Source organism: Lagenorhynchus albirostris, chromosome 2 (genome assembly GCF_949774975.1).
Source record: "Lagenorhynchus albirostris chromosome 2, mLagAlb1.1, whole genome shotgun sequence".
Lineage (NCBI taxonomy): Eukaryota > Metazoa > Chordata > Mammalia > Artiodactyla > Delphinidae > Lagenorhynchus > Lagenorhynchus albirostris.
Window position 1 is genome coordinate 133,011,270 of NC_083096.1, and position 23,445 is coordinate 133,034,714.

Here is a 23,445-nt window from a genome sequence, read left to right on the forward strand (position 1 = left end):
CTTTACTGACTGTCTGCTTTAAGTAGCAGGGCTAGTCTGATTGGATCTATCTACTTCAGAAACTGGGGGAATGGAGTCAGCTTCCCCTGAGTCACAGGGGCAGGAACGTATACCCGAAAATTTTTACATTCTATTAGGAAGGAAGACAGGGGAAGGAGATGTTGTGTAGGTGTTCAGCAGTGTCTGATAAAAAATAGAGAATTCTAACAGTCAACTATTTTTGTGATGAGATTTCTTTCTCACATGAAGGATCAGTTCTATTAAAATAGGTACATTTCTGTGGAACAATATAGGACCTATGAAAGACTTCTTTTTTATCTCTTCCAGCTGGTCTTCAGAGTTGGTCCTTTGACACTTGGAAAGATTTTCTATCAAGTCTGAAAGCCATGATAACTGTGTTCACTACTACTTTGTCTATTGAGTTAAAAAAGATAACTGGAAGAGCTTTAAATAGTAATATACAGGATTATAAGCTTTTACTGTTGCTTGTTTCCTCCTTTTCTCACTGTTTCCTGCACCCAGTCCATTAGCAAATGCCTTAATACTATCTCCAAAATATATCCCAAGTTTAGCTACTTCTCTCTGTCTTTACTGCTGCTCCGCTAATCATGCTTCCATTCTTCCCTCCCTAAAATCCCTTTTCTACCCAGCAGCCTATATGGTCTTTTAGAAATGAAAATTAAATTACGTCACTTCCTTGCTTAAAACTCTTTAATGTGTTTAAAAGCACACTTAACTTTTAAAATAGTTAAAAGTGTGTGCTTTTAAAATAGCATTTAAAATAAAATTCAGACTTAATAATGGACCTCAAAGCCCTATATATCTAGCTGTTGTCTACACTGCCACTCTCTTCCCTCCTCACATACTAAAATCTAGCCGTCCTGGCCTTCTTTTTGTTTCTCTAATGGGCCCAACCCAGTCCCACCTTAGGGCCTTTGGACTAGGACTTTTCTCTGCCTGAAGCAATGCTGAAATTACCCTAAGATCTCCACATAGGCATTTCCTCCTTGTGGTTCTTCAGGTCTGCACTCAAAGAGTATCATCTACTCACTGAGACTGTCATTGGCCACCCAATCTGAATTATAGCTGTGTTGCCGTTGCCACAGTTATTCTTAACCAGCCTGTTTTATTTTCTACAAGGCACTTACCTGAAATTTGCTTGTTTGTTCATTATCTGTCCCCTTCCCTTAGAATGTGAGCTCAAGAGAGCAGGCACTTTCTTATTCACTGCTGTATTCCCACTGCATTAGAATTGTGTCTGGTACAGAGTGGACACTTGATAAGTATATGTTAATTCAATGAATGAATGATTGACTATGAGAGACTCATATCTCTAAGTTTTACATTCTTCTTATATTTACATAGGTAAAATACAACATGCATTTGTTAGATAGACCCTTAAGAGGATTGTTTTTCTTTTTATTCCTTCTGCTTGCTAAGTAATCAAAAATAATTCCTTGAGTAGCAATAATATGTTCTAATATTGTTTTAAAAATTTATTTATTTAATTTTGGCTGTGTTAGGTCTTTGTTGCTGCATGCAGGCTTTCTCTAGTTGTGGTGAGCGGGGGCTACTCTTCATTGTGGTGCGTGGGCTTTTCATTGCGGTGGTTTCTCTTGTTGCAGAGCACAGGCTCTAGGCACACGGGCTTCAGTAGTTGTGGCGCGCAGGCTCAGTAGTTGTGGCGCACGGGCTTAGTTGCTCCACGGCATGTGGGATCTTCCTGGACCGGGGCTCAAACCCGTGTCCCCTGCATTGGCAGGCAGATTCTTAACCACTGTGCCACCAGGGAAGCCCCATATGTTCTAATAATGACCAAAGATTTGCTCTCTAGAAATTTTCATTGCAGTTAGAAAGTTACAACATTGAAACAGGATACTATGGTTAAATGCAAATTTTGTAGTACAGACCTAGTTTTGAAGAAGATTAGCACCTTTATTATAGCATTTGTAAAACTGAATTATTATTTTTGTGTCTGTGTTTCTCTCTTGCTAAAGCAAGCTCTTTAAGAACAGGGACAATGTCTTATCTCCAACATCTAGCATAGGATATGACAGGTCCTGCATATGTGTGTGTGTGTGTGTATGTGTATAATGGCTGAATGTGATTGAGTAATGTAGACACATGAAAAGGCTTCATGAAGACCAGTGGGTAGAGTTTAGATAGGTTGAAGTCTGGCGCTGGTAGCTGCTGAGAGATGTTAAATATATACCCAGGTTTGGGAATCATCACTGATGATACAAGTTGAAAGGGAGAACATAAAAGGCAAATGATCAGAATCTGAGACTTGGGAAGAATGATGGAGAATATGAGGAATAATGGGAACTCTTTGGAGAAAACACTGAGAAGAAAACATAAAAGATGACAAAGTGTCAAGTAGAGAGCTAGAAAATGAAATCTGAGATATGTCCATTAGATGGAGTTCTTGACAGTATTTAAAAATATACTTATTGAATAAAAACTGGAAGGAAGAAGAATCTCCAGGTAGATTTCATATATAGCTACGTAAAATGGTAGATAAGCTAAAGAGCCCCGGAGGAAGAATACCTGGTTTCCAGTCCTAGCTTTTAAATATGCTGTGTGATCTTAAAAGAGAAAAGCTAATATTTACTGAAAAAGGCAGTGTGCAAGGCACTGTGCTAATAAGCATGTTACATAAATTATGTAACTTAATTTTCACAGCCACCTTATGAGGTAGGTTATTACCTTCATACATAGATAGGGAAACAGAGGTTAAGTATCTTTGGAAAATCATTTAGCTATTAAATGATGAAAGGGGTACAATACCATGTGGTAAGCATTCAAAAACTTTGTTTCAGAGAAAGAGAGTAGATATTAGGAAGTAAATGGAAAAAAACGCTTGATATATACTGCACATTCAGGAAGTTTATTACTAGAGAAATCATATAATAGTTTATTACTAAGAGAAATACTATAAATAAGCCAGAGCAAACTAGTTTCAAGTGAACATGTATTTTCAAGATAGGAAAGAAGGGAAGAACTTAGTGAGGAAGGACACTGAAGCTATTGAAGAAAGAATTTTTTCTGAGATGAAAGGAAAGATGATTTGGTAGCTATAAAGATGGAGATGTGTTAAAAGACCTGGCCAGAGCAAATTCAGAACGGCTTTTCTTTCCTAAAAGAAAGTTGGAGGTAAGATCTTCTATTGAGATTGATGGTGAGAGGCTTAAGGAGAGAGAATAAGATCTGAAACAGCTGCCAGATACAGCATTAAGGGCAGTTGAAGTTGGATGAATTTTTCTTTAGAATGTTTTTCATAGTCAAAGCAGCTTCAGTCTAAGAAGAGAAGCCAAAAAAGTGTGAAGATGAGAGTGATCCTTGCTAGTGTATTAGCCAGTTGAAACTTGGGATTGGGAGTCTAGAAAGTTGTAAGGGCCCAAATGAGCAAGGAAGTTCAGTTTAAATAGAGATGTCGAAGGCAACCCTAGCCATGGACTACATAGTCCATTAGGTAGAGAATTTTTCTTTTAGATAAAGGAAATAAAAGTTTATTTTGGTTAAATGTGAAAAGATTTTATTTGATGAAATAAAATTTACAACTACTTAAAATTTACTTTTTTTTTTTTTGCGGTACGCGGGCCTCTCACTGTTGTGGCCTCTCCCATTGTGGCCTCTCCCGTTGCGGAGCACAGGCTCCGGACGCGCAGGCTCAGCAGCCATGGCTCACGGGCCCAGCTGCTCCGCAGCATGTGGGCTCTTCCCGGACCGGGGCACGAACCTGTGTCCCCTGCATCGGCAGGCGGACTCTCAACCACTGTGCCACCAGGGAAGCCCCTACATTTTTTGCTTTAAAATATAACCGTAACTGGTTTTAAGTTATTTAATATTAAAATGCCCTAAGGAGTTAATGAAAAAATATTCGGATTTACTCTTAAATGAATTTGTATATTATTTCCTTTTCCCTCAGTTCTTATTTTGTACAGCGAGATATTAATTTTTTTTATTTTTTGGACATTGATTAATTTTAAAATGAGAAGTGTTTTATAGGAATACATGCAAATATGTGGCAAAGTTAAGAAGCTGAATAAAGTGGTTCAGCACCATGACTTACTGTTTGCTCTAAAGATATTAACTAATCTCTGTGACCTTACTGCAGCTGCTTCTTCATCTTCTTTTTAAATAGACTGTTTGGATTGCATAAGAAAGTCATCAATATGGTACACAATTTACTATCCAGTCACGACTCAGACCCACGGTACTCTGACCCCCAGATAAAGGCTCGGGTGGCTATGTTGTATCTACCTCTGATTGGCATTATCATGGAAACTGTTCCTCAGCTGTATGATTTTACAGGTACTTAGTATACTTAAGACAAACTAAAGGCAAATCTCAGTGTTTAAAAGTATTAGAAAATATCTCAAAGGTGATCTTATTTTAGGAAAAGAAATATAAGGAAACTTACACTGACATAGGTACACTGTAAATACATAACATATTTCTGAAAAACTTTTGACTGTGTGAGAAAACTCACTGCAAGGTTTCTGTAAGCATTTCTTATGACAAATTTTTAAATAATGATTTTATAGCATTTCTATACCTACCTATTAGGAAATAGGGTTTTTTTGTGTGAGTGTATACTGTTCATCTGAAAAAAACAATATGAGAAAACTTGCTAGATGTCCACCACCCTCAGTCTCAATTTTATTCATATACATAAAATTGAAATTAATATTCACCTGAATAACAACAATGATGTTTATTGCTAATACTGGGTTAATAAGTTGAAGTTTTGTTACTTTTTAAAAACTGGAACCCACAAAGTTTTATTCCTCTTGCTTTCCATTTTTAGAATTTACTTAAATTCCTTCATTTGCCTTAGAGAAAACACTGTAGGTTGCATTTGAACTAGCAATTAACCTAATAAAGTACTTCCAGTTCAACTAAAAAAATTTTACTGGTATCTAATATGTGTTATCAGTAGGTGCTGGTGATATAAAGATAGCAACTCTTTCCCTTTGAGAGACTAATAGTAGAGTAGTTTTCCCAGTATTTTGATCACTAAAGCAGGTTTCCTTATCTGAAGGCAGAAATTTATATTATTATATCTTCTTTTACCAGCAAGTTAAAGTTCTCTACAAAACTATAAATATTACTACAGGAATGAGTTAATGTTTAAAATATTTAAATTATTTTTTTAAAAGAAGTAAATATAATGATAAGCAGTATATGTTAATAGGTTTTTCTTTAAAGAGTAAAGGAGAATAAGAAAGGGAATTGCTTGCTCAATAGCTGTTAATTAAGCTAAACAGAAGTTTTCTTTATTTATTTTTGGGTGATTTTTTTCCAGAAACTCACAATCAACGAGGAAGACCAATCTGTATAGCCACCGATGATTATGAGAGTGAGAGCGGAAGCATGATAAGCCAGACAGTTGCCATGGCAATTGCAGGAACATCAGTTCCTCAGCTAACAAGGCCCGGCAGTTTCCTCCTCACATCAACGGTAAAAACAACCCTCCTACAGAAGTTTTATCTGGAAAGACAGATATTTCCAAGGATATACCCTTTAATAACACATTATTGTACTAGCTGATGCAGAAGTACTCTGAGTTTTATTTATTTTGTGGAAACACTAAGGTTTTGAGAATATTGCCCATCTTGCACTAAGTTGTTTTTAAAATTAATTACCTCAAGCTTTATGGTATAAAGCTCTATATTCTGTCATTTAGAGTTTTGAAGGTTGCCTTACTTATAGCCTATTTTCTTCATTTTTAAAATCCATTTTATTCTTTGTCAGCCCTAAGAAATAGTCTCAGTTATTTAGCAGTTGAGAATATTTATTTTTAATCTGTGAAGATTTATACTTTTTCATATTTAAATAAATTGATATTCATTCAGCCCTGTAATTTTCCCCTCTTAAAGAGGGAAGAACAGGGAGGCAGGGAGTAAACAAACTTAATAAAACAAGATCAACTTCTAAAAGTTTTAGATGACTTCTTTCAGAAAACTGCAATCGTATTTATGGAAGCTAGCTAACTAGACAACTTTTTTAAAAGTTTTATTGAGATAATTTACATTTCAAAAGATTCACCCATTTTAAATTTACAATTTCATGGTTTTTAGTATCTTTACAGAGTTATGCAGCCATCACCACAATCTAATTTTAGAACATTTCCATCACCCCAAAAAGAACCCTGAAGCCTGTTAGCAGTCACCCTCTATTTCCACACAGCACCAACCCTAGGCAGCAACTAACCTACTTTCTGTCTGTATAGATTTGCCTGTTCTGGACATTTCATATAAATGGAATTATAGACTGTGATCTTTTATGTCTGGCTTCTTTCACTAAGCATAATGTTTTTGAGGTTCATTCATGTTGTGACATGTATCAATACTTCTTTTTTTAATGCCAAATAGTATTCCTAAGTATTGATAGACCAGATTTTTATCCATTTATGAGCTGATGAACAGTTGAATCATTTCCACTTTTTGGCTGTTAGGAATAATGCTGCTATGAACATTTGTGTACATGTCTTTGTGTCCACATATGTTTTCATTCCTTTGGGGTAGATACCTAGGAATGGATTTGCTGGGTTATATTGTATCTCTATCTTTAACATTTTGAAAAACTTCTAAACTTTTTCAAAGTGGCTGCTCCATTTTAAATTCTCACCAGCAATGAATAAAGGTTCCTGTTTCTCTAAATCCTCATTGACACTATTATCTCTTTTTTATTATATATACTTCATACCTTAGTGTGTATGAAGTGGTATCTCATTGTCATTTTGATTTGCATTTCCCTAAAGTCTACTGATACTGAGAGTATCTTTTCATTTGCTTATTGGCACATCTTTTTGTATATCTTATTTAGAGAAAAAGTCCATTCAAATCCTTTAATGTTTTAAAATTGTGTTATTCATCTTCTTGTTATTGAGTTGAAAGAGTTTTTTATATATTCTGGATATAAATTCCTTATCAGATATGTGATTTGCAGATATTTTCTCCTGTGGATTATCTTTTCCCTTTTTATTTCCTTAAATATTTATTTATTTATTTATTTGTCTGTGTTGGGTCTTAGTTGCAGCATACGGGATCTTTCATTGCGGCACATGGGCTTCCAGAGCGCGTGGGCTCTGTAGTTGTGGTGCATGGGTTCCAGAGCGCGTGCGGTCTGTAGTTGTGGCGCACGGGCTTAGTTGCCCCGCAGCATGTGGGATCTTAGTTCCCCGACCAGGGATCAAACCCGTGTCCGCCTGCATTGGAAGGCAGATTCTTAACCACTGGACCACCAGGGAAGTCCCTCTTTTCACTTTCTTGATGCTGTCATTTGAAGTGCAAAAGTTTTTAATTTTGATGTTCAAAATTAAATTTTCAGTGTTTTCTTTTACTTGCTTTTGCTATTGTAGATACAAAATAATATATAAAGTACATATATAGTTAAAATGTAATAATAGAAGAAACAGCAGTGTACCTATCACTCAGCTTCAGAAACAGAACATTGCAATTTCCTTGGAAGTTCCCAGTTTGCCATCAGTTCAATCCCTTTCTCCCCTCAAAATGACCACTATTCTCAGTTTTGTTGACCTTGTTTTTCATTTTTTAAAACCTTGCTTATGTGAAATATACCACAAATGAAAAAGTACATGAAACATAAATGTAAATGTTTACAAAAGATTTTAAAATGAATATCTTTGTAACCACAATTCAGGAGAAAATATAGAACATTGACCACCTTCCAGAAATCCTTGGCCTGCTGTTTTCCACCACAGCTATCCACCAAGCCACCCACTATCCTAACTAATGAAGTAATTGCATAATTTTGTTAATAGTTTCACCATCTAAGTTTGCATCCCTAAATACTATAGTTTTACATTATGTCTTTAATATTCCTCCAGGTTGTAAAATATAGCTGTAATTCACTGATTTTTCATTTTGGCATGATATTCCATTGTCTGACTATAGATCAATTTATTTACCCATTCTATTGATAGATGCATAAATGGTTTCTGATCTTTGGTTACAAATAACAGTCTTATAGATTCTTCTGTATGTTTCCTGTCTGCATGTACACACTTTTATTTAGGGTATTTCTTAGGAGTGGAATTCGCTGGGTCATATATGTGTACCCTCTTCTATACTAGATATGCCATGATGTTTTCCAAAAGGTTTGTCTTAATTTTTATTTGCACCTGCTATATGAGAGTTTCTGTTTCTTCATATGTTCGTCCATCTGCACTTAGAATATTCAAACATTTAATTTTTTGTCAATTTGGTAATATATCATTATATCTCATTTTAGCATCCATTTTCCTGATGTCTTATGAGGGTGTGCACTTTTTCATATAAATGGCTATTTGGATTTTTTCTTTTGAAGTATCTAGAGTTTTTTTGCCCATTTTCCATTGGATCTTCTGCCTTTGCTTGTAATTTATAGTAGTTTATATGTCTGGATCAAGCCCACTGTCAGTTATAAGTGGTTCAAAGATTTCTTTCTTTTTTTGTGGCTTGCTTTTTCATACAGTTAATTGTGAATTTGGTGATAAGTGTCGTATTTTAAAGTAAGATTGTATTGAATCTATGGATCAGTTTTTGGGAAAATTAATATCTTTACATGCTTGAATCCCCAAATCCTTGAATATGTTACATCTCCTCACTATTTAGGCTTTCCTTAGTGTCTACACATACATAAACTTTTATAGCTTTCAACAGAGGCCCAGAACGTCCTTTGTAGGTGTATAGTTGGTCATTGATATTTTAAAAATATTTTAGTAATATTATAAAATTATATAATATGATAATGTATATGACACATAAATTTTGTATATATAACATTATATTCTTATAGTCTCATAAATGTCATCGTTTTCAAATATTGTTTTCTAATTGTTGATTGCTATTTTTTTTTTTTTGGCCATGCCATGCGGCTTATGGGATCTCAGTTCCCTGACCAGGGATTGAACCTGGGCCACGGCAGTGAAAGTGCCAAATCCTATTAGACTACCAGGGAACTCCCTAATTGTTGATTCCTTTTATGTGGGCATAGAATTGATTTTGAACAATGTTTATTTCCAGCAGAATGACTAAACTAATAACAGAGGTATAGATTTTTTTTTCTATATACACAATCATATCATCTGGCAGTTTCATTTCTTCCTTTCTTTTTTTTTCCCATAACTTATTTACTGGCTAGAAACTTGAGTACAATGTTAAATAGAAGTAGTGAGAGTTGGCATCATTAAAGGGGAACCTTGCAACATTTCATTCATTTTTTTTTTACATTTTTATTGGAGAATAATTGCTTTACAATGGTTTGTTAGTTTCTGCTTTATAACAAAGTGAATCAGTTATACATATACATATGTTCCCATACCTCTTCCATCTTGCGTCTCCCTCCCTCCCACCCTCCCTATCCAACCCCTCCAGGTGGTCACAAAGCACGGAGCTGATCTCCCTCTGCTATGCAGCTGCTTCCCACTAGCTATCTATTTTACATTTGGTACTGTATATATGTCCATGCCACTCTCTGGCTTTGTCACAGCTCACCCTTCCCCCTCCCCATATCCTCAAGTCCATTCTCTAGTAGGTCTGTCTCTTTATTCCTGTGTTACCCCTCGGTTCTTCATGACATTTTTTTTTCCTTAAATTCCATATATATGTGTTAGCATACAATATTTCTCTTTCTCTTTCTGACTTACTTCACTCTGTATGACAGACTCTAGGTCCATCCACCTCATTACAAATAGCTCAATTTCGCTTCTTTTTATGGCTGAGTAATATTTCATTGTATATATGTGCCACATCTTTATCCATTCATCCGATGATGGGCACTTAGGTTGTTTCCATCTCCAGGCTATTGTAAATAGAGCTGCAATGAACATTTTGGTACATGACTCTTTTTGAATTATGGTTTTCTCAGGGTATATGCCCAGTAGTGGGATTGCTGGGTCATATGGTAGTTCTATTTGTAGTTTTTTAAGGAACCTCCATACTGTTCTCCATAGTGGCTGTACCAATTCACATTCCCACCAGCCGTGCAAGAGTGTTCCCTTTTCTCCACACCCTCTCCAGCATTTATTGTTTCTAGATTTTTTGATGATGGCCATTCTGACTGGTGTGAGATGATATCTCATTGTAGTTTTGATTTGCATTTCTCTAATGATTAATGATGTGGAGCATTCTTTCATGTGTTTGTTGGCAGTCTGTATATCTTCTTTGGAGAAATGTCTATTTAGGTCTTCTGCCCATTTTTGGATTGGGTTGCTTGTTTTTTTGTTATTGAGCTGCATGAGCTGCTTATAAATTTTGGAGATGAATCCTTTGTCAGTTGCTTCATTTGCAAATATTTTCTCCCATTCTGAGGGTTGTCTTTATGTCTTCTTTATGGTTTCCTTTGCGGTGCAAAAGTTTTGAAGTTTCATTAAGTCCCATTTGTTTCTGTTTTTATTTCCATTTCTCTAGGAGGTGGGTCAGAAAGGATCTTGCTGTGATTTATGTCATAGAGTGTTCTGTCTATGTTTTCCTCTAAGAGTTTGATAGTTTCTGGCCTTATATTTAGGTCTTTAATCCATTTTGAGCTTTTTTTTGTGTATGGTGTTAGGGAGTGATTTAACCTCATACTTTTACATGTACCTATACTTTTACATGTACCTATCCAGTTTTCCCAGCACCACTTATTGAAGAGGCTGTCCTTTCTCCACTGTACATTCCTGCCACCTTTATTAAAGAGAAGGTGACCATATGTGTGTGGATTTATCTCTGGGCTTTCTATCCTGTTCCATTGATCTATCTTTCTGTTTTTGTGCCGGTACCATACTGTCTTGATTACTGTAGCTTTGTAATATAGTCTGAAGTCAGGAAGCCTGATTCCTCCAGTTCCGTTTTTCTTTCTCAAGATTGCTTTGGCTATTCGGGGTCTTTTATATTTCCATACAAATTGTGAAATTTTTTGTTCTAGTTCTGTGAAAAATGCCAGTGGTAGTTTGATAGGCATTGCATTGAATCTATAGATTGCTTTGGGTAGTAGCGTCATTTTCACAATGTTGATTCTTCCAATCTAAGAACATGGTATATCTCTCCATCTATTTGTATCATCTTTAATTTCTTTCATCAGTGTCTTATAATTTTCTGCATACCTGTCTTTTGTCTCCTTAGGTAGGTTTATTCTTAGATATTGTATTCTTTTTGTTGCAATGGTAAATGGGAGTGTTTTCTTGATTTCACTTTCAGATTTTTCATCCTTAGTGTATAGGAATGCCAGAGATTTCTGTGCATTAATTTTGTATCCTGCTACTTTACCAAATTCATTGATTAGCTCTAGTAGTTTTCTGGTAGCATCTTTAGGATTCTCTATGTATAGGATCATGTCATCTGCAAACAGTGACAGCTTTACTTCTGGTTTTCCGATTTGGATTCCTTTTCTTTCCTTTCTTCTCTGATTGCTGTGGCTAAAACTTCCAAAACTATGTTGAATAAGAGTGGTGAGAGTGGGCAACCTTGTCTTGTTCCTGATCTTAGTGGAAATGCTTTCAGTTTTTCACCATTGAGGATGATGTTGGCTGTGGGTTTGTCATATATAGCCTTTTTATGTTGAGGAAAGTTCCCTCTATGCCTACTTTCTGCAGGGTTTTTATCATAAATGGGTGTTGAACTTTGTCAAAAGTTTTCTCTGCATCTATTGAGATGACCATATGGTTTTTCTCCTTCAATTTGTTAATATGGTGTATCACGTTGATTGATTTGCGTGTATTGAAGAATCCTTGCATTCCTGGAATAAGCCCCACTTGATCATGGTGTATGATCCTCTTAATGTGCTGTTGGATTCTGATTGCTAGTATTTTGTTGAGGATTTTTGCATCTTTGTTCATTAGTGATATTGGCCTGTAGTTTTCTTTCTTTGTGACATCCTTGTCTGGTTTGGTATCAGGGTGATGGTGGCCTCGTAGAATGAGTTTGGGAGTGTTCCTCCCTCTGCTATATTTTGGAAGAGTTTGAGAAGGATAGGTGTTAGCTCGTCTCTAAATGTTTGATAGAATTCGCCTGTGAAGCCATCTGGTCCTGGGCTTTTGTTTGTTGGAAGATTTTTAATCACAGTTTCAATTTCAGTGCTTGTGACTGGTCTGTTCATATTTTCTATTTCTTCCTGATTCAGTCTTGGCTGGTTGTGCATTTCTAAGAATTTGTCCATTTCTTCCAGGTTGTCCATTTTATTGGCATAGAGTTGCTTGTAGTAATCTCTCATGATCTCTTTTATTTCTGCAGCGTCAGTTGTTACTTCTCCTTTTTCATTTCTAATTCTATTGATTTGAGTCTTCTCCCTTTTTTTCTTGATGAATCTGGCTAATGGTTTATCTATTTTGTTTATCTTCTCAAAGAACCAGCTTTTAGTTTTATTGATCTTTGCTATCGTTTCCTTCATTTCTTTTTCATTTATTTCTGATCTGATTTTTATGATTTATTTCCTTCTGCTAACTTTGGGGTTTTTTTGTTCTTTCTCTAATTGCTTTCAGTGCAAGGTTAGGTTTTTTATTCGAGATGTTTCTTAATAGGATTGTATTGCTATGAACTTCCCTCTTAGAACTGCTTTTGCTGCATCCCATAGGTTTTGGGTGGTCGTGTCTCCATTGTCATTTGTTTCTAGGTATTTTTTGATTTTCTCTTTGATTTCTTCAGTGATCACTTTGTTATTAAGTAGTGTAGTGTTTAGCCTCCATGTGTTTGTATTTTTTACAGATCTTTTCCTGTAATTGAAATCTAGTCTCATAGAACTGTGGTCAGAAAAGATACTTGATACAATTTCAATTTTCTTAAATTTACCAAGGCTTGATTTGTACCCAAGATATGATGTATCCTGGAGAATGTTCCATGAGCACTTGAGAAAAATGTGTGTTCTGTTGTTTTTGGATGGAATGTCCTATAAATATCAATTAAGTCCATCTTGTTTAATGTATCATTTAAAGCTTGTGTTCCCTTATTTATTTTCATTTTGGATGATCTGTCCATGGGTGAAAGTGGGGTGTTAAAGTCACCTACTATGAATGTGTTACTGTCGATTTCCCCTTTTATGGCTGTTAGCATTTGCCTTATGTGTTGAGGTGCTCCTATGTTGGGTGCATAAGTATTTACAATTGTTATATCTTCTTCTTGGATTGATCCCTTGATCATTATGTAGTGTCTTTCTTTGTCTCTTCTAATAGTCTTTATTTTAAAGTCTATTTCGTGTGATATGAGAATTGCTACTCCAGCTTTCTTTTGGTTTCCATTTGCATGGAATATCTTTTTCTGTCCCCTACTTTCAGGCTGTATGTGTCTCTAGGTCTGAAGTGGGTCTCTTGTAGACAGCATATATATGGGTCTTGTTTTTGTATCCATTCAGCCAATCTGTGTCTTTTGGTGGTAGCATTTAATCCATTTACATTTAAGGTAATTATCGATATGTATGTTCCTATTCCCGTTTTCTTAATTGTTTTGGGTTCGTTATTGTAGGTCTTTTCCTTCTCTTGTGTTTCTTGCCCAGAGAAGTTCCTTTAGTATTTGTTGTAAAGCTGGTTTGGTGGTGCTGAACTCTCTCAGCTTTTGCTTGTCTGTAAAGGTTTTAATTTCTCCATCAAATCTGAATGAGATCCTTGCTGGGTAATCTTGGTTGTAGGTTTTTCTCCTTCATCACTTTAAATATGTCCTGCCAGTCCCTTCTGGCTTGCAGAGTTTCTGCTGAAAGATCAGCTGTTAACCTGATGGGATTCCCTTGTGTGTTATTTGTGTTTTTCCCTTGCTGCTTTAACATGTTTTCTTTGTATTTTATTTTTGACAGTTTGATTAATATGTGTCTTGGCGTGTTTCTCCTTGGATTTATCCTGTATGGGACTCTCTGTGCTTCCTGGACTTGATTAACTATTTCCTCTCCCATATTAGCAAAGTTTTCAACTATAATCTCTTCAAATATTTTCTCAGTCCCTTTCTTTTTCTCTTCTTCTTCTGGAACCCCTATAATTCGAATATTGGTGCATTTAATGTTGTCCCAGAGGTATCTGAGACTGTCCTCAGTTCTTTTCATTCTTTTTTCTTTATTCTGCTCTGCAGTAGTTATTTCCACTATTTTATCTTCCAGGTCACTTATCCGTTCTTCTGCCTCAGTTATTCTGCTATTGATCCCTTCTAGAGTATTTTTAATTTCATTTATTGTGTTGTTCATCGTTACTTGTTTCATCTTTAGTTCTTCTTAGGTCCTTGTTAAATGTTTCTTGCATTTTCTGTATTTCCAAGATTTTGGATCATCTTTACTATCCTTATTCTGAATTCTTTTTCAGGTTGACTGCCTATTTCCTCTTCATTTGTTAGGTCTGGTGTGTTTTATCTTGCTCCTTCATCTGCTGTGTGTTTTTCTGTCTTCTCATTTTGCTTATCTTACTGTGTTTGGGGTTTCCTTTTTGCAGGCCGCAGGTTCGTAATTCCCGTTGTTTTTGGTGTCTGTCCCCAGTGGCTAAAGTTGGTTCAGTGGGTTGTGTAGGCTTCCTGGTGGAGGGGACTATTGCCTGTGTTCTGGTGGATGAGGCTGGATCTTGTCTTTCTGGTGGGCAGGTCCACGTCTGGTGGTGTGTTTTGGGGTGTCTGTGGACTTCTTATGATTTTAGGCAGCCTCTCTTCTAATGGGTGGGGTTGTGTTCCTGTCCTGCTAGTTGTTTGGCATAGGATGTCTAGCACTGTAGCTTGTTGGTCGTTGAGTGAAGCTGGGTGTTGGTGTTGAGATGGAGATCTCTAGGAGATTTGCGCCGTTTGATATTACATGGAGCTGGGAGGTCTCTTGTGGACCAGTGTCCTGAAGTTGGCTCTCCCACCTCAGAGGCACAGCACTGACTCCTGGCTACAGCACCAAGAGCCTTTCATCCACATGGCTCAGAATAAAAGGAAGAAAAAGTAGAAAGAGAGAAAGAAAGAAAGAAAGAAAGGAATAAAAGAAAGAAAGAAAGAAAGAAAAAGAAAAGGGAGGGCGGGAGGGAGGAGGGAAGGAAGGAAGGACGGACGGAAGGAAAGAAATAAAGAAAGAAGATAAAATAAAATAAAGATAAAATAAAATAAAGTTATTAAAATAAAAAATAAGTATTAAGAAAAAATATATTTGTTTAAAGAAAAAAAGGAAAAAAGAAAAACGGACAGATAGAACCTTAGGACAAATGGTTGAAGCAAAGCTATACATACAAAATCTTACACAGAAGCATACACATACACACTCACAAAAAGAGGAAAAAAATAAATCTTGCTCTCAAAGTCCAGCTCCTCAATTTGGGATGATTCGTTGTCTATTCATGTATTCCACAGATGCAGGGTACATCAAGTTGACTGTGGAACTTTAATCTGCTGCTTCTGAGGCTGCTGGGAGAGATTTCCCTTTCTCTTCTTTATTCTCACAGCTCCCTGGTCACAGCTTTGGATTTGGCCCCACCTCTGCGTGTAGGTAGGGGGAGGGTGTCTGTTCTTCGCTCAGACAGGACAGAGTTAAAGGAGCAGCTGATTCAGGGGCTCTGGCTCCCTCAGGCCAGGGGGAGGGAGGGGCACGGAGTGTTGGCCGAGCTTGTGGCGGCAGAGGGCGGCAGGATGTTGCACCAGCCTGAGGTGCGCCGTGCGTTCTCCCAGGGAAGTTGTCCCTGGATCCCGGGACCCTGGCAGTGGTGAGCTGCACAGGCTCCCCGGAAGTGGGGTGTGGATAGTGACCTGTGCTCGCACACAGGCTTCTTGGTGGTGGCAGCAGCAGCCTTAGCGTCTCACACCTGTCTCTGTGGTCTGTGCTGTTAGCCACGGCTCGTGGCCATCTCTGGAGCTCCTTTAAGCAGCACTCTTAATCCCCTCTCCTTGCGCACCAGGAAACAAAGAGGGAAAAAAAGTCTTTTGCCTCTTCTGCAGGTCCAGACTTTTTCCTGGGACTCCCTCCCGGCTAGCCGTGGTGTACTAACCCCCTGCAGGCTGTGTTCACACCGCCAACCCCAGTCCTCTCCCTGCGCTCTGACTGAAGCCTGAGCCTCAGCTCCCAGCCCCGCCCGCCCCGGCTGGTGAGCAGACAAGCCTCTCGGGCTAGTGAGTGCTGGTCGGCACCAATCCTCTGTGTGGGAATCTCACCGCTTTGCCCTCCGCACCCCTGTTGCTGTGCTCTCCTCCGTGGCACCGAAGTTTACCCCCTTCACCACCCGCAGTCTCCGCCCACAAAGGGGCTTCCTAGTGAGTGGAAACCTTTCCTCCTGCACAGCTCCCTCCCACTGGTGCAGGTCCCGTCCCTATCCTTTTGTCTCTGTTTATTCTTTTTTCTTTTGCCCTACCCAGGTATGTGGGGACTTTCTTACCTTTTGGGAGGTCTGAGGTCTTCTGCCAGCGTTCAGTAGGTGTTCTGTAGGAGTTGTTCCACGTGTAGATGTATTTCTGGTGTATCTGTGGGGAGGAAGGTGATCTCCACATCTTACTCTTCCACCATCTTCCCTCGTCCCATTTCATTCTTAAACATAGGTGCTAAAGATTTTGGTTTTGCGGTTTGGTTTTTTTTTTTAAGATACCCTCTGTTATATTATGGAAGTCCCCTTGTGTTCCTAGTTTGCTAAGAGTTTTATTTTTGTAATTATGAATAGTTGTTGAATTTTATCATGCTCTTTTGCACCATTGAGACTGTCATTTTATTTTGCTTTGTAATCTTTTACTGTGACCCCTTTCAGTTGATTTTCTAGTGTTAAACCTACCTTGAATTCCTGAATTAAACCCAGCTTTTTCATGATTGTATATTAATAGATTTGGTTTGCTGTATTTTGTTTAAGATTGTGTAACCATGTTAGTAAGATTTTTTTCTTTCTCATAATGTTCTGTTCAGATTTTGGAATCAGGGGTAGTTTAGCCAATTAAAATGAGCTAGGGGGCTTCCCTGGTGGCGCAGTGGTTGAGAGTCCACCTGCCGATGCAGGGGACACGGGTTCGTGCCCTGGTCCGGGAAGATCCCACATGCCGCGGAGCGGCTAGGCCCATAAGCCATGGCCGCTGAGCCAGCACGTCTGGAGCCTGTGCTCTGCAACGAGAGAGGCCACGACAGTGAGAGGCCCACATAACCCAAAAAAAAAAAAAAAAAAAAAATGAGCTAGGGAATTTCCCCTTTTATTCTGTTCCCTGAAAGTACTTATTTAAAATTGAAATTATTTCTTACTAGAATATTTGGAGAATTTGTGAGTGAAGCCATCTATACCTGCAGTTTTCTTTTTTGAAAGTTTTCAAATTACCTGTATAATTTCTTTAATGATTGTAAGACTGTTCAAGTTTTCTATTTCTTTTTACACTGGTTTTTATAAATTTTATTCTAGCATAAATTTATTCAAATTTCTTGGCATACAGAGTTGTTTCAAATATCTTCTATGATCTTTTTAATGTCCATAACATCTATAGTAGAAATAAACATTTTTATTTCTGAGATTGGCTTTTTATATCTTTTGTCTTAAATCAGTCTCAACAGAAATTTGTATATTCCTTTAGTTTGTGTAAAGAACCAATTTGGGGTCAGTGTTGATCCTCACTTTTGAATGTTTATCTTTATTATTTACTGTCTTCTACTTTCTTTTGGTTTATATTGATGTTCTTTTTTCTGACTTCTTGAGATGGATGCTTAACTCACTAATTTTCATCCTTTCTCTCTGATACATATTTTAATCATAAACATTTTCCTTTAATTATTGTTTTAGTTACATACCACAGTGTGTAGGTAACATTTTCATTAGTCATCAAAATATATCTTAAGTTCATTGTGATTTCTTTTTAGACTTCTGGGTTATTAAATTGTTTTTGTTTGAGAATTTCCAGTCATACGAAAATTTCTAGTAATCCTTTTGCTTCTGATTTTGGCCTAATTGAATGATCAGATAATTAGTTATATTTGTGGGAGTTGGTTTTATGGTCTAGTACGTGGTCAGTTTTTGCAAATATCTCACATATTTGAAAAGAATGCACATTCTTCATTTGTTGTATATTTATCCATTATATGCATTACATCAAATTTGTTAATCCTATTGTTTAAATCTTCTTTCTCTTTACTGAATTCTGTTCACTTTTTCTAATATCCCACTACAACTGTGGTGGTATAATTTCTTCTTGTCATTCTGTCAGATTTTGTTTTATTTCCTTTGAGGCCTTATTATGAAATATCTAATTTAAAATTGTTATATTTTTGATGAATTGTACCTTTTGTCAACATGAACTGTAATGCTTATTTTTTATTTGCCTTAAAGTCAATTTTGTATAATACTGGTATAGCTATGCTAAGTTTCTTTTGCTTAGAGTGTATGTGTGTATATGTGTGTGTGTATGGCATGAGTTTTTCCATCCTTTTACTTTCATTGTTTTTTCTCATGTTTTAAATGTGTCTTTTATAAACAGCATATGGTTAGAGTTTGTCTTATATTTGTAAAATCTGGTCTATTCATCTTTGTCTTTCACTAGAGCTTTAAAACCCATTTACATTTAGTATAATTAAATTAATGTACTTAACATTTTAATTTTACTTCATGTTTTCCCACCCCTATTATGTATTTCTTTTTGTCTCATTTATTATCTTCTTTTGGATCATTTTTTTCTCATTGTATTTTTTCCTCATTCCACTTTTTCCTCTCTACTAGGTTTGAAGTCATACATTCTGTTTCTCTTCTTTTTGTGATTGTATTACAAATAAGAATATGCTTTCTTAAATTTCAATCGAATATTAATCATTACCTTTACTTTCACATTGGTTAATAGAAGGATCTTAAAACAGGTTGACTTCATTTACCTTTCTTTCTACTTAAATGCTATCTTTAGTTTTATGTATCATTAAACCTCACATTGTCATTATTATTCTTTTATGGCTATATAGAATCAATTATTTAGATTTGCCCATGTGTTCACCACTTTATTTGCTCTTGATTCTTTCTCAAATTTGTGACTTCTATGAGATGTTTTTCTACTCTGTGAAATATATCCTTTAGAATTTTCTATTCTGTGGTGATGAACTCTGTTTCTTTGAAAAATGTCTTTATTTGACCTTCATTAGGATTCCTTTTTTAAGAAGTAGCATCTGAGTTTCCTCTGTTTTATTTCAGCCTGCTGAGGACATTGTTCCCATTGTCTTCTCATTTCCATTGCTACTTTTGAGAAGCCAGCTGTGGTGAACTGTTACTTCTTTGAAAATAACTTGTCTTTTTTTCTGTCGTTTCTTTGATTGTCTCCTTAAAATTGGCTTTCTGTGGTTTCAATTGTTGAGACTAATTTTGAATTTCTTTATGTTTATTCTGCTTGGTAGCTTTTTTGGACTTCTTAAATTTATGATTCAGCATCTTTCTTCAGTTCTATGAAATTCTCAGCTGTTATGTGTCCAAATATGTCCTCTTCTCCATTCTGTCTCTCCTCTTTCATATTCCAGTTAAACTTATGTTAGTCCTTTTTATTGTATTGTCTTTGTCTCTACTCTTCTGTGTATTCCATCTTTTTGTTAACCTGTGCTTCATGCTAGAACTTTTCTTTTGATCTATCTTTCAGTCTACTAATTCTCTCCTTAACTATACCTGATATTACATTACACCAACCTACTGAGTTCTTAATTTGGTTATTGGGTAAATTTTTTTCAGTTTTCTAAATTCTGTTGTTTCTGCTATTTCTTTTCAATAAAACATTTCTCTTTATATTTTCAGGTTTCCAGTCATGATTTTTAATCTTATTTTTTGGGCAAGGGTGCATAGAATGTGTGGTTGTTTTATAGTCTCTGATAATTTCAATACCTTAAGTCTTAATGTACCTTTTTCTGTTATCTGTTTTGTCAGTTCTCACTCATGATGTATTGCTTCTTTGTGTGCCTAGTTTGTGACTGTGTCCTGGACTTTGTATTTGCAGTACTACTTGTATGTATAATAAGAGTCCTGGGGTTGTGGTTTCTTCCGTCACAGAAGATTCATTGATGGGTAATACCAAACCAGAATTATCTTTTTTTTTTTTAATGCTTTGAGAGAATGGAGAAAACAGCCCCTCAATTTTTTGTAGGGCTTAATTCTCTCATAGAAACTTGATTGAGAAAGACTATTCTGGATACAAATCTCAGGTTGTTTTTTTTTGTTTGTTTTTACATTCTAACAGTGATATTTTTTTAAACATCTTTATTGGAGTATAATTGCTTTACAATGGTCTGTTAGCTTGTGCTTTATAACAAAGTGAATCAGCTATACATATATCCCCATATCTCCTCCCTTTTGTGTCTCCCTCCCACCCTCCCTATCCCACCCCTCTAGGTGGTCACAAAGTGCTGAGCTGATCTCCCTGTGCTATGCGGCAGCTTCCCACTAGCTATCGGTTTTACATTTGGTAGTGTATATATGTTGGTTTTATATGCAACAAATTTCTACTAATTTATGATGTGCTTTTTCTATGTATCTATTTATTTACTAATTGAATGAACAAACACACATTCTCAATTTCAGTGTAAGCAAATATGATCGTCTTTTTGTGGTTTATGGTTTACGCTTTTTATGTATTATTTAAGAAATTCTGTCCTACTCCCAAGATTATAAATATGTTCTTTTATATTTCCTTTTAACATTTAAGTTCTTTCTTTGTCTGGAATTTATTTTTTGTACAATAGTGCAAGGTAGGAGTCTACTATTTTTTCCCCTAGGGAAGTCGTTTATCTCACACCATTTATTGAATAACTCATCCTTCCACCACTGATTCTTAGTGCCAGCTCTGTTATATGTCACAATTTCATATATGCATAGGATTTTTTTGTGTGCTTCCTATTATTTCATTAGACTATTTGTCTATCCATATGCCAATATCAAGCTGTCTTAATTATTCTAACTATTTAGTAAATGTTGCTATGTGGTAGAGCAAATTTGTCCCCCATCCTGCCTGGTTCTTCCTCAAGAGTGCCTTGGCTATTTTTGGCCCTTTGCTTTTCCCCATTAAATTTAAAATTAGTTTGTCAACTTCCAGGAAAAACCTGGCTGGTATTTTGATTGGAATTGCATTGATCCTATAGAACAATTTGGGGGAAACCTGACATCTTTGCATTACTGAGTCTTTTTCATGTTTGTCCAACTTTCTTCAGACTGTGTCACTGTGTTATTGGCAGTTTATGTGGGGGTATAGGAAATGTTAGTGTGTACCTGTTTGTCGAATTCGGTATAATTTTAAAATTTTGTTTTAAAAAATCAGTCATTGAGAATTTAGTCAATATATTTTTGCATACCTGAAAGTTCTGCTGTAGAAAGTGCTTACTTTTAAAATAAAGAAGCATTTTCCTTATGAGAGAGACTGTGGATTTGGGGGTGGGAGTCAAAGCTATTTGTGTCCAGGTCAGGTGCAGTATAGCATAGTGGTTAAGTGAGTGTATGTACGTGAATTTATTTACATGTGCGTGCATCCATTAAAGGCAGTAAACATAGTGGATACGAGCTTGGTTTCTGGAGCCACACGTTCTGCATTTGAATCCCAGTTCCACCATTTATTGCAAAATACTTTCACAAAATATTGATACTTAACTACTTCTTGTCTCAGTTTCCTTGTCTGTAGAATGGAGTAAGTAATAAAATATCTTTAGATGGTTTCAAGGGAAACCGTCGTGCATGATAGAGGGGAGATTAGGGTAGTAGTTGAGGTCATGGCTTTCCTTTGTAATTCCTCTCAACATCCTATCCACTGCTTTCTTATTATAATTTAGTATATTTATTAACCAAATATTAGAATGTAGTATAATGGTGAAGAGTATAAGCTTAGGCGTCTGGTTAACCTGGACTACAATTGTGGCTTTACTTTTTCTTAGAATGTGGTTTAGGGCAAATTGCTTAATCTCTAGCCTTTAGTTTCCTTACCTGTAAACTAGAAATAACAATAGTTAATACCATCTCATAAAACTGTTGAGAGTTAAATAAGAAAAAGCAATTAGAATAGTGTCTAGCACATTTCAAATTTTGTTATGTTTCGCCATCATCATTGTTTGCCATCATCATTATTATTATTGTCATCCTGCATTCTTGTCTGTAAAATTGAGATGATACAACCTGCTTAGTAATGTTGTTGGAGGACTAAATGAAATAATATATGCAAAGAGCTCAGTATGATGACTGGAAGAGAGTAAATATTCAATAAATGGTACTGTAAACAAGTTCTTAGTTTTTGTTTGTATTTCACATACTGTATACTAATACAAATCTAAGTTTGGGAATATTATCTTAAATTTATATGCTCTAAGTAAAAATACTTTTTACTTATATGTGGTCTAAGACTTTTTCATTTTGTCAGTGGCCCTTGATAGGAAATAGTTATTCTCTAAACCTGATAAACATTTTGTTATCACATAATACTCTTAAAATAGTCTTATATAGAGTCATTTTTTTTCCTTTATTTATATCGTGTCTGATAGTCTTTAGTAGATATCTTAGTTTTTAATAATAGGACCTTTTAGTTTTTCCCTTTATGTTTTCTGTTAACGTTTATAGTCTGCTGGAAGCCCTGTCATAGATTAAAGCAATCTTCTATTGCTAGGAAAGGTTCATTAAATGTCAGGACCTTAAGTTTAAGGTTCTATATGAGTTACACAAGTATTGTCTAAACCAAATGGTTCTTTTGAAATATTTGATTTTAAAGTAATTATTGTTGTATTGCTTTTAGAAGAAAACAACTGACAACTGAAAAAAAGCAATGGTCTTTGATCATTTTGTGTCTCATTCTACTGCTTTTTATTTTCAGAGTGGCAGACAACACACTACCTTTTCAGCAGAATCAAGTCGGAGTCTTTTGATCTGTCTGCTTTGGGTTCTCAAGAATGCAGATGAGACAGTTTTACAAAAGTGGTTTACAGATCTCTCAGTCCTGCAGCTAAACCGGCTATTAGATCTGCTTTATCTTTGTGTATCTTGCTTTGAGTACAAAGTAAGTGATCATTGTGCCATTGCAAAGATGAACAAGAGGGGAAACATAATGTGGAAAAGAAGAAGAAAATTTCTTCAATGTGTCTTCTTTTCTAATATTTAAATTTTAGGGAAAGAAAGTGTTTGAAAGAATGAATAGTTTGACCTTTAAGAAATCAAAGGACATGAGAGCAAAGCTTGAGGAAGCTATTCTTGGAAGCATAGGTGCTAGGCAAGAAATGGTGCGCCGAAGCCGAGGACAGCTTGGTATGTACACAATATCTTCTCCTCTGGTGAGAATTTTTTTCAGTTTCCTTGAACACTATTACAGTGATCATTTTTGCAGGTCTTCAGTGACAATTCTACACTTTTAAGATAGTGTTTTAAATGTAACTGTGAATTAACTTAAATAGCCATTTCTTTGCACGTTAGAATTCCTATTTAAGTAGGGTGAGCATACTTACAGTTTGCTCTGGATAATCTCAGTTTGTTTCTCTTGCCCTTGTGTGATTATTAATAGCATCTCTTATTTTTAAAAATAGATTTTTTAAGAGCAGTTTTAGGTTCATAGCAAAATTGAGCTGAAGATACAGATATTTCCC

General features: G+C 36.0%; 1 protein-coding gene across 2 annotated transcripts in view; it reads left to right on the top strand.

The window, feature by feature from the left end:
• Positions 1–23,445, top strand: part of DOCK7 (dedicator of cytokinesis 7) — a 216,368-nt gene that overhangs the window by 142,562 nt on the left and 50,361 nt on the right. For both annotated transcript variants that reach the window (XM_060139873.1, XM_060139874.1), the window contains 4 exons: positions 4,145–4,314; positions 5,309–5,463; positions 22,683–22,865; positions 22,975–23,110. In XM_060139873.1, coding sequence (XP_059995856.1) covers positions 4,145–4,314; positions 5,309–5,463; positions 22,683–22,865; positions 22,975–23,110 — 644 coding nt within the window. The remainder of the gene's footprint in view (positions 1–4,144; positions 4,315–5,308; positions 5,464–22,682; positions 22,866–22,974; positions 23,111–23,445) is intronic.